The 19,810-nt window shown below is 44.4% G+C and overlaps 1 protein-coding gene across 2 annotated transcripts in view; it reads right to left on the minus strand.

Moving 5' to 3' along the window:
• Positions 1 to 19,810, minus strand: part of LOC126425072 (mRNA decay activator protein ZFP36L1) — a 186,331-nt gene that overhangs the window by 26,555 nt on the left and 139,966 nt on the right. The window contains exon 1 of one of the 2 annotated variants that reach the window (XM_050087983.1): positions 15,307 to 15,465. The exons of the other annotated variant lie outside the window; for it this stretch is intronic. Within the exon in view, the coding sequence (XP_049943940.1) occupies positions 15,307 to 15,381 (75 nt within the window). The 5' untranslated portion in view covers positions 15,382 to 15,465. Of the gene's footprint in view, positions 1 to 15,306; positions 15,466 to 19,810 lie in introns of those variants that run through there. 2 annotated transcript variants of the gene reach the window in all.

Consider the following 19,810-nt stretch of genomic DNA (forward strand, 5'->3'; position numbering starts at 1 on the left):
GTCGTCGATCATGAAAGAGATTCGCCGAACCAATGAGGTTTGCGCCGCTACTGTTCACAAAGTTTACGGACACTTAGTCTTTGCGGAGGAAACAGTGGTAGGAATGTCATACCTAGTCACGCTGCAAAATTGGTTGTTTCTTCAACTTCACGAAGATTTGAACGATTTCGTTTTTATGCGTGACGGCACCACGCCTCACTTTCTCCCTGACATTTGGCAATATTTTAACAGCAGTATTCCACAACGTTGCAGTGGAACAGGTCACCAGATCCCACACCTTGCGATTTTTTTTCTGTGTGGGTAAATAAAAGACTGTCCTTGTCCCGCCCACGGCAGCTACTTTTGAAGAGCTGCGATGTCTAATTGTTGCAGCTGTTGATTCAATAAGGAGGACCTGTTAATTAGTGTGTGGAATGGACTACCGTCTTTCGAATAACGCAAGTTGTTCATGCTGTTTGTGTAGTATAGTGTCTGTGCGAACATAAAACTCTGAACCGTCCTCTATCCAATGACATGCGTGATGTGTTTCAATCTTTCATGGTTTGTCAGCAATGTTGTTGTTGTTGTTGTTGTTGTTGTTGTTGTCGTCTTCAGTCCAGAGACTGGTTTGATGCAGCTCTACATGCTACTCTATCCTGTGCAAGCTCCTTCATCTCCCAGTACCTACTGCAGCCAACATCCTTCTGAATCTGCTTAGTGTATTAATCTCTTGGTTTCCCTAAACTATTTTTGCCCTCCACGCTGCCCTCCAGTACTAAATTGGTGATCCCTTGATGCCTCAGAACATTTCCTACCAACCGATCCCTTCTTCTGGTCAAGTTGTGCCACAAACTTCTCTTCTCCCCAATCCTATTCCATACCTCCGAGGATTAGTTATGTGATCTACCCATCTAATCTTCAGCATTCTTCTGTAGCACCACATTTCGATTCTAGGCGCTACAGTCTGGAACCGCGCGACCGCTACGGTCGCAGGTTCGAATCCTGCCTCGGGCATGGATGTGTGTGATGTCCTTAGGTTAGTTAGGTTTAACTAGTTCTAAGTTCTAGGGGACTGATGACCTCAGATGTCAAGTCCCATAGTGCTCAGAGCCAATTGAACCACATTTCGAAAGTTTCTATTATATTCTTGTCCGAACTATTTATCGTCCATGTATCACTTCCATACATGGATACACTCCACACAAATACTTTCAGAAACGACTTCCTGACACTTAAATCTTTACTTGATGTTAAATTTCTCTTCTTCAGAAACGCTTTCCTTGCCATTGCCAGTCTACATTTTATATCCTCTCTACTTCGACCATCATCAGTTATTTTGCTCCCCAAATAGCACAACTCCTTTACTACTTTAAGTGCCTCATTTCCTAATCTAATTCCTCAGCATCACCCGACTTAATTCGGCTACATTCCATTATCCTTGTTTTGCTTTTGTTCATGTTATGTTCATCTTATACCCTCCTTTCAAGACACTGTCCATTCCGTTCAACTGCTCATTGTCAGCAATACACAACTGAAATCTGTTCTTTAATTTTTAATCACCATGTAGTGATATTCGAAAGTTTTAATTATCGTCCGCAAAAAATACTGTCTTTATTTGTAGGTACAGGACTGCAGTACAGTCCACACTGATGTCAAGCGCCACAATGCCGTACCAAGCCTCCATGAGCCAACACAAAATGCCGCAGAGCACTAACAAAGTGGGTTATCGCCGGTGATTCGTATTCGGCAGCAGTGGAAGCGTTGCAGTTGTGTCAGGCGAATTATCATACGGTTCTACACTTCGTCCGCTTCCGTAGCTTGGAAATTAGCGCGTCTGACTGCCATGGGGAGGATCCGAGTTGCATTCCCGGTGTGCCAGGGATTTTTCCTTTGTGACGCGCACTGAGGAGCTAATGCACCGAGTAGAAGCGGCTCCAGGTCATGAAAACTAACGACGACCGGGAGAGCGGTGTGCTGACCCTATCCGTACCGTATGAATTGACCCCATTGGCGGAGGACAACACGGCGGTCGGCTTATACCGAAGGGCCCTCCAGGGCCTGAAGACCGAGTTTGCTTTTATTTCACTTTATCAATAGGCTGAGCCGTCTTGTTCTGGCTCCGTTACTACGGATACTGTAGCGCGGGCAGTTTAGTCTACCAGGACTGCAACATATACCTGCAAACGAATGAAATTTTTTCTTCCAGACAACGATTAAAACATTATGACGAACTCTCATACTGTAGTATAACCAATGAACTCCTAAACCAACTAAAAGAGTTTTTTTCCCACGAGTAAATCAATGACAAATAGAATGTATTTAAGGCCAATGTCACACACTATCCGCGAAAATTTGATTTTCTTCGTTTTCTCAAATATTTCAACGAAGCAGTTGCTCGCGAACTGATGCAACTTGTGAGTGGAAACGCCTAACATTTCACTCATTTAAAATGACTGGATACAAGAAATTCTGAGCAGAATGGCACTTTCAATCCACAATTCAGAATCATCTCACACCGCAATTAGAAGTTAAACTCTTAATTGGTTTTTCACGTCTGCATTACAAATCAACCTATGCATAAACCGAGGTTTCCTTAAATGCTCAATTTTTTATTTGAAGTGTATTACTTCGACGTGTAATCCGGAGGTATGTCTTCACCTAAAGATAACGCGCCTAGCTAGAAACAGGCAGTGCAAGATTGAACTAGTTACCACTAAACCTAGTACTAGCTACAAACTAATTCCACTTCATCCAAGACCCATCATCAACTCCGTCTCGAAATTTCCCATTTCATCAGCTGTGACCGATGCCTTCCCTTCTTCGAAGAACAGGAAGGCACGACCGATTGGCACATAATCGTCAAGGAAACTAAAATCATCTTTTCCTCCGACGGGACCGGACAACCGCATCCTCTTCTGAGAAACGTTTTTGCATCCAGAACTGGAACCCAGCGTTTGTTCCTTCGGAAGTGTGGTTGCGCGTGCGGTACGAACTACTGTGAAATTTGGAAGAGCATGTTACACAAGGCCATTTCACAATAGATACTTCCCCATACACTTGATGTCTTCAGAATCTGTCCTATTAACCGATGCCTTCTTGTTGCACCGCAAATTTCTTCTCTACTCTATTGAGTATCTCGTTAATTACGCGATCTAACAAATTGATCTTCAGCATTCTTCTGTAGCACCACATCTCAAAAACTATTCTCTTCTTGCTTAAACGGTATATTGTCTAAATTTCACTTCACTATGAAGTATCTATCAAATTACATAAAAAAATAACACGTTCGTGCGAAGGCTGCCAAATAGTAGTAGTTTTGCTGAAGCCGACACTCTTATATAATACAATGGAAACTCAAGTACAGAAAGTCCACTAATGTTACTCTGGTAAAGAGATAAATATTTACTCTTTAAAGAAAATAACTGGACCTTTGCGCCGTCCTGGGGCAGATAGCTTCGTCAATGTGCAGTACGAATGAAACTCTCACATTTTTGGGTTTATAAATAAATTTGTCTTCTCTCTTTACATCCTATTTTGTAACTTCTCTACTCATCGGAAGTGGCAATACAACTGGACAACCAAGAATTTGCAAACGACTAGTTACGCCCTGGAAGTATGAAGTGTCGGACGAATGAAATTCACGTCAAATGTACAGCTCATTTCCACTGGCTTGGAATATGATTTAAAGACACGCACGTTACGACTCTAACTGCTAATACTAAAAGAAATTGGAACTTGACATCTACGTCACTAAACTGACTGTGCACAGTCCCTGTTAAATTGGCGAAGGAACGGTTTCCAGCTGCAATACAGATTTGACATTAAATAATTCATGCAAATATTCACCAAATTTAAAAAATTTAAAACGTCAGAATCTAGCCAGTCAGAGGTACGATGTTGTCCTAAGGTTGTAACACTTTATGCCAAGTACTACATTTAAACTACATTATTCAATATTTGAGAATTGGAGTGCTTAGCAACTTCCAACACACTGTCTGCGAAATGTCAAACTTTTCCTAAATTTTTTTCTCGCTTACACACTTCTCAAACACAGGTTGTGCCAGGAAGAACGGCTAACACGATGATGATGAAGACGACAACACCCAGTCATCTCGAGGCAGGAAAAATCCCTGACCCCGCCGGGAATCGAACCCGGGACCCCGTGCTCGGGAAGCGGGAACGCTACCGCGAGACCACGAGCTGTGGATAGCCCGTCAAAAACTCAACACGAATGAAGCATGAAGGTGTTTTGAACTGAGAAAAAGGAAGAAAAATAGAAACAGTAAACGGTCCAAGTTCAAGAAGTGCAACATTGAGCAAACTGCGAGAACCCCAGCGTCGTGGTTGTGTGGTGTCTGTGTTTGACTGAAGCGGGAGGTCCTTCACAAAATTATAAACTTCCCGTCCTGTCACTCACGTGCCACTTCTCATTCCGAAGCCTTGACAATCGTCATACCACACACTGGTCACAGAATATGTCATGTGGTAAGAGTATATTACTGTCCCAAGTAAATGTGATGCACAGTGAGCAGCCGAGATGCCGCACAGACCTCTCACAAAAGTGAAAAACAACAAATAAGCAGGTGTGGACTACGTCACAAAGAAAGAAATTCTAGAGTCAAAAACTCCCAAAACGGAACGCAAGAGTCGTTCCATATAGTACTAAGAAGAACAAACAGGAGATACGTACGTCTGGCAACCCCTTCCTTGCGCCTCACTGTTGCGGACGTTACACGGTTCGTAATTCTGTGGTTCGCAATCCAACAGCATAACCGCTATGCTTTGGCTACTCGTATTCGCTCGATGTTGCACATCTTACGTCATGTTACGCTTGGACAATTCACTGTTTCTATTTTTCTTCTTTTTGTCAACGTTCAGTACACCTTCCTGTTTTCATGCTTGATCTGTGGTAAGTCTGTGACGGCTTATCCAGTGCGACATCTTACCAATAAATCTGGGGTGGGGATGGGATGTTCACGTGTTAGTAATAACGGCTATGAATTCCATACCCTAATAAGATTTTTTTTCTTCGAATGATCACTCTTGTCATATCCCTAAATACTGACGTTTCTTCCTGGGACATCCTACATTTTACACACTACCTTATTTGTAAATTAATGTCTTTTTTCTTGAAAAAATTGAATGCAGGGGTTACTGTTGCTATACAGGCTGTTACAAAAAGGTACGGCCAAACTTTCAGGAAACATTCCTCACACACAAATAAAGAAAATATGTCATCTGGACATGTGTCCGGAAACGCTTACTTTACATGTTAGAGCTCATTTTATTACTTCTCTTCAAATCACATTAATCATGGAATGGAAACACACAGCAGCAGAACGTACCAGCGTGACTTCAAACACTTTGTTACAGGAAATGTTCAAAATGTCCTTCGTTAGCGAGGATACATGCATCCACCCTCCGTCCCATTGAATCCCTGATGCGCCGATCCAGCCCTGGAGAATGGCGTATTGTATCACAGCCGTCCACAATACGAGCACGAAGAGTCTCTACATTTGGTACCGGGGTTGCGTAGACAAGAGCTTTCAAATGCCCCCATAAATGAAAGTCAAGAGGGTTGAGGTCAGGAGAGCGTGGAGGCCATGGAATTGGTCCGCCTCTACCAATCCACCGGTCACCGAATCTGTTGTAGAGAAGCGTACGAACACTTCGACTGAAATGTGCAGGAGCTCCATCGTGCATGAACCACATGTTGTGTCGTACTTGTAAAGGCACATGTTCTAGCAGCACAGGTAGAGTATCCCGTATGAAATCATGATAACGTGCTCCATTGAGCGTAGGTGGAAGAACATGCGGCCCAATCGAGACATCACCAACAATGCCTGCCCAAACGTTCACAGAAAATCTGTGTTGATGACGTGATTGCACAATTGCGTGCGGATTCTCGTCAGCCCACACATGTTGATCGTGAAAATTTACAATTTGATCACGTTGGAATGAACCCTCATCCGTAAAGAGAGCATTAGCACTGAAATGAGGATTGACACATTGTTGGATCAACCATACGCAGAAGTGTACCCGTGGAGGCCAGTCAGCTGCTGATAGTGCCTGCACACGCTGTACATGGTACGGAAACAACTGGTTCTCCCGTAGCACTCTCCATATAGTGACGTGGTGAACGTTACCTAGTACAGCAGCAACTTCTCTGACGCTGACATTAGGGTTATCGCCAACTGCACGAAGAATTGCCTCGTCCATTGCAGGTGTCCTCGTCGTTCTAGGTCTTCCCCAGTCGCGAGTCATAGGCTGGAATGTTCCGTGCTCCCTAAGACGCAGATCAATTGCTTCGAACGTCTTCCTGTCGGGGCACCTTTGCACTGGAAATCTGTCTCGATACAAACGTACCGCGCCACGGCTATTTCCCCTTGCTAATCCATACATCAAATGGGCATCTGCCAACTCCGCATTTGTGAACATTGCACTGACTGCAAAACCACGTTCGTAATAAACACTAACCTGTTGATGCTACGTACTGATGTGCTTGATGCTAGAACTGTAGAGTAATGAGTCGCATGTCAACACAAGCACCGAAGTCAACATTACCTTCCTTCAATTGGGTCAACTGGCGGTGAATCGAGGAAGTACAGTACATACTGACGTTGATGCTACGTACTGATGTGCTTGATGCTAGAACTGTAGAGCAATGAGTCGCATGTCAACACAAGCACCGAAGTCAACATTACCTTCCTTCAATTGGGTCAACTGGCGGTGAATCGAGGAAGTACAGTACATACTGACGAAACTAAAATGAGCTCTAACATGGAAATTAAGCGTTTCCGGACACATGTCCACATAACATCTTTTCCTTATTTGTGTGTGAGGAATGTTTCCTGAAAGTTTGGCCGTACCTTTTTGTAACACCCTGTATAAACGGGAGAAAGCCTGGGTTTTACGACAGCCAAGACTGGTCCGCGTTATTAGAAGTAATTGCCTCAGCCACAGTGGAGACGCGTGTTGTGGCGCGACTGGCGCCGCCCCTCCTGATACAGGCCTTCCGTTGATAAGAAGGGGGGAGGGAGGGGGGAGTGATACCGATATAGCAGCTTCTGGTTCTTTCTGCTCGTAAACAAACGAGCGTCTACAGTCTCAGAGCAGTTTATCAACAGCGCTTCAAAGGTCTCTTCTCAACTGCTACTTCCAGCGGTTTTTCAAATATATTTTCTCTACGTACATAACTGACTGCAATAGCATCGCTAATCAGCAGGTTTTTGCTGTTATCCCCACGATCTGTCACGATACTCTTCCTCGGAATCATATTAGCAACATGTTGGAACGAAGGCGAAAATGAAACTTATTCAGTGGAGCACACCGAAAATGCCAACAGTGTGTACATTTGCTGTTGTTATTGTTGTCTTCAGTCCTGAGACTGGTTTGATGCAGCTCTCCATGCTACTCTATCCTGTGCAAGCTTCATCTCCCAGTACTTACTGCAACTTACATCCTTCTGAATCTGCTTAGTGTATTCATCTCTTGGTCTCCCTCTACGATTTTTACCCTCCACGCTGCCCTCCAATTCTAAATTGGTGATCCCTCGATGTCTCAGAACATGTCCTACCAAACGATCCCTTCTTCTAGTCAAGTTGTGCCACAAACTTCTCTTCTCCCCAATCATTAGTTATGTGATCTACCCATCTAATCTTCAGCATTCTTCTGTAGCACCACATTTCGAAAGCTTCTATTCTCCTCCTGCCCGAACTATTTATCGTCCATGTTTCACTTCCATACATGGCTACACTCCATACAAATACTTTCAGAAACGACTTCCTGACACTTAAATCTGTACTCGATGTTTTACACAACGAAATTATTTCATTTACATTAACGGCATTGTATGTGATGATGAGCGACCCGCTCCGACTTTGGTCGGGTAATCCGTATGTTATCCACGATCGAACGGCTTGTCGTGAGTAGTGACATTTACTCCTAACTTTCACGTGTATCTAAAATCCCTATAGTAATTCGTATCTAAAATCCCTGCAGTAATTCGTTAGATACGCCTTCACGTACAGACAGAAAAACATGCCTAGGAACTAACACAGAAACAACCTCGTATTACACTGTGCTTCAACAATTTCAACCCTCCAGAAAAGCACCTGATTATGTCCACTGTCTTACTATTTAGCTGCAGGCATGCATTAGGCGAGAACGAGACGTTGTATACAATAAAAATGATGTATAGTGAACGCTCACTCTTACCATTAGTGGCATCTCTTGCATGAGCATTAAACAACTGAACAATTTTACTGTTCGGTGGCAACAAACTTGGCGCAAAGAAAACATTCGAAGGTTATAATTTGTGTGTCATCTTCAGACATCGTAAGGCAAAGCACACATTTGCTAGTCAAATGTATCTAATTCTAAGCCGGTTGACACATTGTTAGTACTGCTTTTATGTATTATGTAACAGTACGATGATCTTTATGTGACATACTACAAATCAATGAATAAATGTTGACGGAATGGTACTAGTTGGTTCAAATGGCTCTGAGCACTATGGGACTTAACATCTGTGGTAATCAGTCCCCTACAACTTAGAACTACTTAAACCTAACTAACCTAAGGACATCACACACCTTCATGCCCGAGGCAGCACTCGAACCTGCGACCGTTGCAGTCGCGCGGGATACTAGTTGGTTTGCACCAAAACCTGATCAGATCATCGACAATGTATTTTAAGATACTGAAGGTGAACACACACACACACACACACACACACACACACACACACACACACACACACACACACACAAAATACGTGTGCTGCTTTTTATAAACCTGAAGCTGACAGAAAAAACCTAGATGCAAGGCAAGAGTTATTCGTTCTTGTTAGTATCCCTAAGAAATACCACCAGAAAGTTATGTGTGTGAGGCTATTATGGTCGCTACGACTTTTCTCCTGCCTCGATGAAGTTGTGTGTGCTACTCATTTCTGAAAGCTTCAGGCAGCTGCATAGATATACCCACTGAAAACCTAGAACACGTTTTTGGTTTCAAGCAGCTCTCTATGCTAGGCCATTCATAACAACTCATCTCTGCGTTAGCTACTGCAACCTATATCCATTAAAGCAGGCTAGGCTCACTGCAGTCAATTCTTCGTCCTTCGCTACAGAATTATCGTTCCTAGAACTTCCCATTATTAATGAATAAACTATTACTTTATACTTCAGAATGTAGCCTGTCAACTGCATCAATTCGGTTGGGTAACAACGATTTAGTTTTAAATTTTTTCCGCTGTAACACCATTCCAATTTCTCTCACAATATACCCAGAAAAAACGCAATTTCTTATGTAGTAACATCTATCTCACTTTCCTCGTAAACTAAATGTAGTGGAGAGCTCAGGGAATTTCAATACGATGATACAGCTGAATTCCCGTTTCGCCGACAAATCCTGGAACGACACTTCACGCATAAACGATGTGTGTTGTCGACGGAAGCTAGGCTGGCAGTTGCGGTGTCCTCCGCCAGGTCGGCGCTGCAGACGGCACCGCTCTGCCGGAAGCTGTGGCCTTCCCGCCCAATTTTTTCCTCATTAGTTACGGAAGCTGCCACTTGGAGCCGCTGCCAGCAGTTGCAGAGAAATAACCGCGAAAACAAGCCAGCTACCAGCCAATTCCTATCCTTGGAAAATTTCTCACAAGGGAACGTGGGTACGACCTTTCTATGGGCAGCGGGCTCCTAAACTTAGGAGCCTGTGCTATTTCCCGTCACACAACTAAGGTAGCTATTTGTTTGTCGGACTTCCCATAAAATGGCGCAATGTCTCTTCACGGCCACGTGAAGAGTTGGCTCTATTTCAGACACTCAAATAGCAAAAAAGAAGGAACTTTTTCGGCTCAACCTCGGCCTTTGTCCTTGTGATGGCAAAAAATACCGCCTCTGGTTAAAAACCTTGAAAATTAGACAATCTAAATAAAGTGACAACCTAACGATATTTATCACGCCGTAATCCAATCCACGGTCATGTTAACGCCTCCTTTGTTATTTCCCCGAGGTGGCTGCCGAAAGCTACGAGTTACAAACAACAAGAAAAATACAAAGCCATCTCTTGAGGGCAATGTAATCGTCAGAAGTTGCAGGAACATACGGATGTGATGCAAAATACCAATCCGTTTGTGCACGACTTACGGTTAACAATGCTCAACACAGCAGCATCATTTTTAATATAGACTGCTCAGTCTGGACTGGAATGCACTGTTATCATGCTCTAATCGTTGATTATCATGTCCGCATTATCACAAGCAATATTAAGTGGCAATGCCGACTACTTTCCAGAAAAATATACTCAGACGGGTACGTCACAATACTGAAACTATCACAGTGAAAAGTAACTTTAACCTATAACGGCGCACGGTACATACTTACACAGCTAATAATGTTGCAAGTCTTGCTAATCTACAGGAACGTAAAAATTCCATGAACTTTCAATCATAAGAATCAAATTCACTCCATTACAGAACTATTCGAGCAATTATTTCCATGCCATCCTTGGATGTACAATCTACGACATTTCTCGGCTCCACAAACATCCTGTTAAAAGCTTTGACGTCTGATTAAGAATCCTGGAAATTAGTTTTGCACCGATACAGTATGCGCTACTTTCTACAGATACTAACCAACAATCTTCGACCATATTATGACACTACAGCGGTCGAAAAGTACTGGACACGAAATATGGTCCGATCGAATCGCCAAGGAAGATTTTTTACTTTCATTAGTAACAATTCTCTGCAATTACTTTGTGCTTCGACTATGTGGAGAAAGAGGGAATGAGAAGACTTGGTGAGTAAAAGAATAATTATTTTATTCTCTCATACTTTCAGCTGAAGAGAGATCCATACGACTGGAGACCTCATTTTACAAGCAACACCTTCAATGAAGGTGGGTGCATTCATGAGGAATCTGACACCAAACCAAAGACTCCGCGAGTATCATTGATTAAATCTTCTCCGTTTACCAGCCGAGTCGCTGGGTACTGTCGCAACTTTTCGACGAGTTTTCTAGTAGCCACTTTCAGGTTTCTGCCTGTAGATGAGTAGTAAACTCGTGGAAACTTTGCGACAATGAGGCGCCAAGACTGTTGACGGCCCATGATTTCATCAACTGACTTAGTACATCTTTTAGTTGGAGATGCCCTCTCTAAGGTCGAAGAGAACTTGTAGTTTCAATAAGACGTTTGTTCACAAGGTTTTAAGCACTGCAATTTGCTAAAAGTGAAACGTATACGAGATATGTGCGTTCAATGTGACAGGCTTTCGATTTATGGCTTGCTTTTGTGTATTCGTATAGGCTCGTCCAGCTATCTACTACTGATTTGCTTATTTTACTCGACGTAAAACCTTGTGCAAGTCTGTACATCGTTGGTATACACCGACAGATATATACTTTAGTGTAATTGCGCAACTTGCATGAATGAAAATCGATCAAGCATTCTCGCACACAGCATTCCAGTTACGTGTCTGGGCACCACCTAACTGGGCAAACCTACCGATTTAGGTGCGGCAATTCCACGAACAGACCACGTATCAGGTGATACTGTTAAGTATCTCCTGGTGTTCTGCGTAGTGGCACACACTTCTTCGAATGCGGGTCCAAACAAACACGAAGCGGCGAGAAGTGTGTATTCCGCGTGTGTTTACCGCGCAAACCGCACGCAGCAGAAGCAGGAGGGAGTCCACGGCAGTGCTTGTTAACGACCGGTCGCTGAGCAGCGCGCATCTGAATGTAAAACTGCCGAAATCGCCGCTCAGAAGAATGTCAACGGTCCACTTCGCGCTTTCGCAAGGCACGCCCACTCAACCACCGTGACCATCTGCCAACCTCGTCTAGGACGGATCTCTCTCCTTTGCAGTACCAAGGTACGCACAATGAATGCATATGACCTGAAACAATTCTTCCTTTGTGCAAATTAATACCTAACTCGTAACTGTGGAACTGCGGATCAGTATGGAGGAGTCAGAGCTCATGTGAGCCATGACAGTTTTCTGATATCTCTCAACACACCCAACTTTCTGTACTTCTAAACGGCTTACAATGTCACACGGTCCCACTGCAAGTTGCCTGTCTAGCGGCTTCCAGGGGCGGCAACAATTTTATTTTCAGTATTTATGTAATTTGTGAATTTAAAAGTTTCAAACACTGTCAAACTCTCATTAAAACGTATAGTCTAAACAGTCTCACCGACGTCTCCTACAAAGTCACTGTAGCCTCTCTTAATGTTCCACTGAAGCACCACGGGGCTTTGCCCGTCTGACTTCTAGTATGGCTGAATGGTATTTAGAAGAACAGCTTTTGTAGTTTATCTAAAGCATGTTTGCATGTATGATTTATGTCTAACTGTTACGCCATAAATTCTCAGGTTAACGTTGAGATTGGTCGCTTGTTTGAAGCATCAGGGAAATGGATTACTAGCTAGTGAATTAGTTGGTGGGACGAAGTAGGCGCCTTGTCATAGAGTCTTCCTGATTTTATTTTAATGTAGGTGTAGATTGATGGTTCTTCTAAGAGGTCTTTAATATGTCTGCCTGGTGTGTAGCAGTCTGCAGCGGCGCTGACACTGAGGATTCTGTTTTGGAGTCTGAATTTTTTGCAGAGGTCAGTCTGCTGCCATAGACCAAGGGTATCGCTTTGTGTTTGTAAAAAAAATCCAAGTTCCTCCCGGTTCCCACTCCACGTCATACAAAACGAGTTGTAAATATATTCTAATGTAAGCAGCATATACTACTAACGATAGCACTGAAGTATTCGAAACTAAACGTCGAGTTTTTTTCCCCTGCAGCCTGAACACAAACGGTTCACCTGTAGCTGCGGGGTCAGCGCGGTAGACAGCCAACAAAGAAGCCCGGGTTCACATACCGGCCGGAGCCATGATTTTCTCCGCTCGGGGACTGGATGTTATCTTGTGTTATTCTTATATTCGTATCGTTATTACTGACACGAACGTCGCCTCAAATACACTGTCGTATCGTCTTTCTACTACTGAGATGGCTGCATGAGTACAAACCGAAAGACGAAATGAAACTTCAAACGAAAACATGTATCTGGTGTGCAGTTCATCAGGAAATATTGAGATTGGCACTTTACGAACTGCTTAAACTTAGTAAGCCACGACAGCTAAAGCCCATCACGTCATTCAAACTGACTATTCCATGTGTAACAGCATTACATGGAATGAGGATGCAAACTGCTTATAAAGCGACACTCACTTCACACTGGAATAAATCTAAAATGCACGCGCGATTCATACTCGAGCCGAACCAAAATCCGACGGTTAAGTACAACGACAGAGCAAAGCAAAAATGCTGTAAAACTTGTGGAAGTCTCCCGAAAAACCCTTCTTCAAAACAGACAGTTCAGGACTAACGACCAGTTTTCTACAGACACTACTTCCATCCTCAGGCATGGACAGGAAGACCGCCATAAACGTGTTGTACTATGAAGAACCTTCTGCCACCCACTGCATTGATTTGAAGCACACATATCTAGGATCTTGTAACGAAATATTGGTCGTCTCGCCGCCGTATTCAGAGATTTAACTGATCAATTAGTTTTAATACGCACCGCCATGGGACAGCAGACTGGAAAAGGTAAGTGCTATCCCAAGATTTAAATATCGTGCGCTGCGCAAAAAAAAAAAAAAAAAAAAAAAAAAAAAACACACATTTTAATACTTAGCCTACAGCATTTTCTGTAAGACCACAATTGACAGGAAAACGTTCAGTAACTGGATATCAAACCCAGAAGACTTAAGCATTTACAACGAAGAGTACAAGATGACTTCGCTGGATACAACTCTACACTCTGGAATAATGACGCAATAAAAGCAGAACTTCTATTGTTATAATCCGGCAAGCCAATTTCGACCTTGCCATACGTGTTGGATTACATTGTTTCCTGTACATTGTTCGATTGTTGGAAAGTTACAACAAGACAATGCCGTGGTGTTCTTACGTCGTGTAAAAAGACTGTATTAACATCTTTGAAAATGGTGTATGATGATGGTGTGTACAACATGCAACAATTTCTAAAAATTGGAAGTGCGAACGTAACGTCTGCTAGTGAACGAACGTACCATCCATCAGAAACCAGTTCAAGGAAAAGATAGGCAGTGCTGCCAATGTGACACTACGTAATTACTTATCCTTATTACAGGATAATACTCAGCATTAATCACAATTTTATCGATTACCTGTTTGCTGTCACATGGACAAGTCCTATCATCACACATGAATTTATTTGTTCATACGTCATTTAGCACTTTGGAATGACCTGCATTTTCCATTGTCTCTGCTGAGAGAAACACAGTAACCAAAGTGTGTTTGTCTTCGAGTAACTATTTATCCCGTAATGAACTCTAGTACGTTCAGTGTCCCCATGACATGTGATAAGCTATAATCAGATTCTTGAACAAGGTCTCACCATTAAACTACGAGAGGCTAGTAACGTGTATACAGGTCGCAGTGCGGTGCATTATGACTACAAATTTCATGAATTTGTTCACGAAGGGAGACTACTGTACGCACCTCGCATTCCGCAGAGCTGGGTTCAGAAGCAAGCTAGGGAGAGATTTCATCCCCCTGAAATTGGGGTTGTGGTGGCAGACTTCTCTGTGGCGTAGCCCTCAAGTTCACTCTGGGTAGGAAAATGATAGTTTGGTTATGAGATGGCAAACAATGTGTATTCCAAATAAACGATTAGCTCAGAGACTGATTAGTTGTTCAATGTTTATGTTCTCGCAACATTACCGCAGTTTTCGCCATAAATACAAACTGAAAAATAAATGTGGGAAGCCTAAAGGGACAAGTCTTCGACGACAATTCTAGGCATATTACGTGTGTAAACTACAGGAGTTCAAGGGGGTCCACTACGCAGGTTTTACTTAAATCCCGCTCTGCCATCCTGTTTCACTGAAGCATTTCACTTCCTGCTAATACCCAAATGGTTTCCAAAGCACGGTCACAACGCCGTTATACTTCAGTATCCCTGTCTGCCCTTCCAACAGTTATGCATCCCCAATGATATGGGCATCGACAGTTTCGAAAACCCGTACACATGAAGAAATATGTGAAGGATTTAATACATGGTATGATCTCGGCGTGATTATGCTGCACTTTCGGATGTTCAGCCTAGCTGTATCTATTTTTCTGAGAAACTGAGAAGTGCGAGACACCCGAAGGTGGACGATCGACGTACAACTAATGCGACATAGAATATAAGTTCGAGTGACAGACTCGAGTCTCTATCGACTAGAGCCAACATGCCGAGCACCTACTGTGAGAAGCAACTACGACGATGAGAGTTAACATACCAGTATGAGAGGCGACGGCACACCAGCCAGGCGCAACTGGCAGATGTGCGTGCAGGGGCACTGCGAGAGACACATGGCGGCTGCCCGCGGTACACGTTCCAGCTGACACGACCACACTTGACGGCACACTGAGACGAGACTGACAAACACTGCCTTATGCAAGGCGCGCGCCACGACACACTATAGGCCGTTATCTGTCCACCGCCTTCTCTGCTCCACTGCGCCGGCGCGAGAACTTCCAGCTTTAGCAGGCTGCGCCACAAGTGCGTCACAGCATGCCACGAAAATAAGACGACTACTAACTGCCCCCGCGCCTGACCACGCAACATCGCGTTCACAACTACGGTGTTTGGGAAAAGGGACTGGAGTGGAGGGGGTTACACATTTCGATACCTGCGATTTACGTGAACGGTTCACAAGAATACTGGTGGTAGCTGAAGGGCTTTCGATGTTTCTCCGTTAAAAGCCTGTCAATTTCGCTATTGTTTTTATTCAAGCGGTTTCGCATTTGGTCGCTTTCCACGCCGAAAAATCGAGAATCGAACCACAGGCGTCCGATAGTAACAGCAACGCTAACCAGTGTACGACAGAAGACGCCCAGACGAAGTGAAACTTCTGGATACTACTTCGACAATATATACATACATCAAATAGGAAATAGTTTTCTAATGTTCTCGTGCATATTTATTTGGTTATGAATCAGCTTTCGGCAGCTGAATGTCGCCAACACAAAAATTTCTTTACAATGAAATGAACACCCTTAGCTGCTTCCAGGCGTTGACATACGTCAACGGGGACAGATGAAAATGTGTGCCCCGACCGGAACTCGAACCCGGGATCTCCTGCTTACATGGCAGACGCTCTATCCATCTGGGCCACCGAGGACACAGAGGATAGCGCGACTGCAGGGATTTATCTCTGTCCGAAAGACAGATACCATCTTTTTTATATATATATATATATATATATATATATATATATATATATATATATATATATATATATATATATAAGGCTCACCGGCCACTTGATCATCTTCTTTCTGTGTGAATGCACAAACAGTGCCCGAAGTCTTACGGGAATCGGCAATGCGCCGCGAGTATTATATATACAGGGTGTTTCAAAAATGACCGGTATATTTGAAACGGCAATAAAAACTAAACGAGCAGCGATAGAAATACACCGTTTGTTGCAATATGCTTGGGACAACAGTACATTTTCAGGCGGACAAACTTTCGAAATTACAGTAGTTACAATTTTCAACAACAGATGGCGCTGCAAGTGATGTGAAAGATAAAGAAGACAACGCAGTCTGTGGGTGCGCCATTCTGTACGTCGTCTTTCTGCTGTAAGCGTGTGCTGTTCACAACGTGCAAGTGTGCTGTGGACAACATGGTTTATTCCTTAGAACAGAGGATTTTTCTGGTGTTGGAATTCCACCGCCTGGAACACAGTGTTGTTGCAACAAGACGAAGTTTTCAACGGAGGTTTAATGTAACCAAAGGACCTAAAAGCGATACAATAAAGGATCTGTTTGAAAAATTTCAACGGACTGGGAACGTGACGGATGAACGTGCTGGAAAGGTAGGGCGACCGCGTACGGCAACCACAGAGGGCAACGCGCAGCTAGTGCAGCAGGTGATCCAACTGCGGCCTCGGGTTTCCGTTCGCCGTATTGCAGCTGCGGTCCAAATGACGCCAACGTCCACGTATCGTCTCATGCGCCAGAGTTTACACCTCTATCCATACAAAATTCAAACGTGGCAACCCCTCAGCGCCGCTACCATTGCTGCACGAGAGACATTCGCTAACGATATAGTGCACAGGATTGATGACGGCGATATGCATGTGGGCAGCATTTTGTTTACTGACGAAGCTTATTTTTACCTGGACGGCTTCGTCAATGAACAGAACTGGCGCATATGGGGAACCGCAAAGCCCCATGTTGCAGTCCCACCGTCCCTGCATCCTCAAAAAGTACTGGTCTGGGCCGCCATTTCTTCCAAAGGAATCATTGGCCCATTTTTCAGATCCGAAACGGTTACTGCATCACGCTATCTGGACATTCTTCGTGAATTTGTGGCGGTACAAACTGCCTTAGACGACACTGCGAACACCTCGTGGTTTATGCAAGATGGTGCCCGGCCACATCGCACGGCCGACGTCTTTAATTTCCTGAATGAATATTTCGATGATCGTGTGATTGCTTTGGGCTATCCGAAACATACAGGAGGCGGCGTGGATTGGCCTCCCTATTCGCCAGACAAGAACCCCTGTGACTTCTTTCTGTGGGGACACTTGAAAGACCAGGTGTACTGCCAGAATCCAGAAACAATTGAACAGCTGAAGCAGCACATCTCATCTGTCATCTCATCTGCATGTGAAGCCATTCCGCCAGACACGTTGTCAAAGGTTTCGGGTAATTTCATTCAGAGACTACGCCATATTATTGCTACGCATGGTGGATATGTGGAAAATATCGTACTATAGAGTTTCCCAGACCGCAGCGCCATCTGTTGTTGACAATTGTAACTACTGTAATTTCGAAAGTTTGTCCGTCTGAAAATGTACTGTTGTCCCAAGCATATTGCAACAAACGGTGTATTTCTATCGCTGCTCGTTTAGTTTTTATTGCCGTTTCAAATATACCCGTCATTTTTGAAACACCCTGTATAAGGCTCACCGGCCACTTGTTCTTCAAACACATCATGGGTACAGACAGAGCCATTTCATTTCGGATCATCATCTTTCTGTGTGAATGCACAAACAGTGCCCGAACTCTTACGGGAATCGGCAATGCACCGCGAGTAATGATTATAATGGGCGGGGGCACTACGAATGTAGTGCGGGACAATACGTTGAGAATGTGGGTTTCGCGCGAGGCGTGCCAGAGATAAAGCCCTGCAGTCGCGCTATCCTCTGTGTCCTCGGTGGCTCAGATGGATAGAGCGTCTGCCACGTAAGCAGGAGATCCCGGGTTCGAGTTCCAGTCGGGGCACACATTTTCATCTGTCCCCGTTGACGTATGTCAACGCCTGTAAGCAGCTAAGTGTGTTCATTTCATTGTAATTTCATTCTAACGAGCTGCATGGTCACCGAGTAGTATATAAATATTACTTTTACAGAAGACACAAAAAGGACAACTATACACCCTCGTCACATTAAAATGAACACCCGTCAAAATCCTGAATTACAATATTCGGCAGCGCGGACGTTGCGAGACGTGCAGCAAGTAACTAAGATTCTAGCTGGTACACCGACTTCAATGCAGGGATCTGCTGTGCTTGGTGCGAAATGGCCCGATCGAGGTGGTCCCTCAGATTCTCGGCTGGGTTCAAATCCGAGGAGTCTGTTGGTCACGCGAATACGGTGAACTTGTCCCTGCGCTCTTCTAACTACTCACGTAAACTGCGACGTGTTGCATTGTCCTGATGGAAGATGCTATTGTGCAGAGGAATAACAAATTGCACGTACCGGTGGACGTGGCCTCCTAGGATAGGAGATATAGTTATGCTGATCCACGCTGCCTTCCAGAATGACGTCACCCTGACAATTCCACGAAAACATACCGCAGCCCACAACGCTCCCTCCTCCAGACTGGACCATCAGTCGATTGTTGCAGCATGTTTGCTTTCCAGTCCGACGACATACAAAGTGATTCACCCAAAAAGGCAACTTGTCGCCACTCAGTGGATGTCCAGTTGCGGCACTGGGAGGGGGTGATTCAGCCTTCGTCGCCGATGAACATCAGTCGTCAGCGTAGGTGCACGAACTAGGCACCAGCTGCGGAGGCCCATAAGCAGCTACGCACGCTCAACGGCCGTTGACGAGACGCTGTTGGTAGCCACTCGGTTCATCCGGGTGTTCAGCTGCTCGTCGGTTGCCCGTCTATTCGCCCTGAAAGATCTCCGCAGCCGTCGTTCACCCCTGTCAACTACGGAACGTACTGCACAAAAAAATGGTTCAAATGGCTCTGAGCACTATGGGACTTAACATCTGAGGTCATCAGTCCCCTAGACTTAGGACTACTTAAACCTAACTAACCTAAGGACATCACACACATCCACGCCCAAGGCAGGATTCGAACCTGCGACCGTAGGGCGTACTGCACAACAGTTGCCTCGGCCCCGGTTGTGGATACCGTCATTTTGCCATGCACGGTGTACTTCCACCACAGCGGCGTGCGAACAGTTCACAAACTTAGCCGCTCCAGTAATGCTTCCACCCTTGGCTAGAGAGATAATTATCACCCAGTTTTGGACAGCTCAGGCTGACTACAGGCAGAGGCACGATGCTGCGCCGTAACTGACGCCAGAACTACCATCTGCCGGTGATGAAGAACTGGTTGGAGTATAAGCTACAAAAGGTTGTGGGAAACGAGCACAGCAAATTACTGTGGAGACTTCCAACTTGAGGCAGATCGAATGCCGCAACAACACACTGGACATCATCACGTCTGCAGAGACAAAACTTATGAATCACAAATACTGCCATCCCAAGTGAT

Source organism: Schistocerca serialis, chromosome 10, assembly GCF_023864345.2.
Source record: "Schistocerca serialis cubense isolate TAMUIC-IGC-003099 chromosome 10, iqSchSeri2.2, whole genome shotgun sequence".
Lineage (NCBI taxonomy): Eukaryota > Metazoa > Arthropoda > Insecta > Orthoptera > Acrididae > Schistocerca > Schistocerca serialis.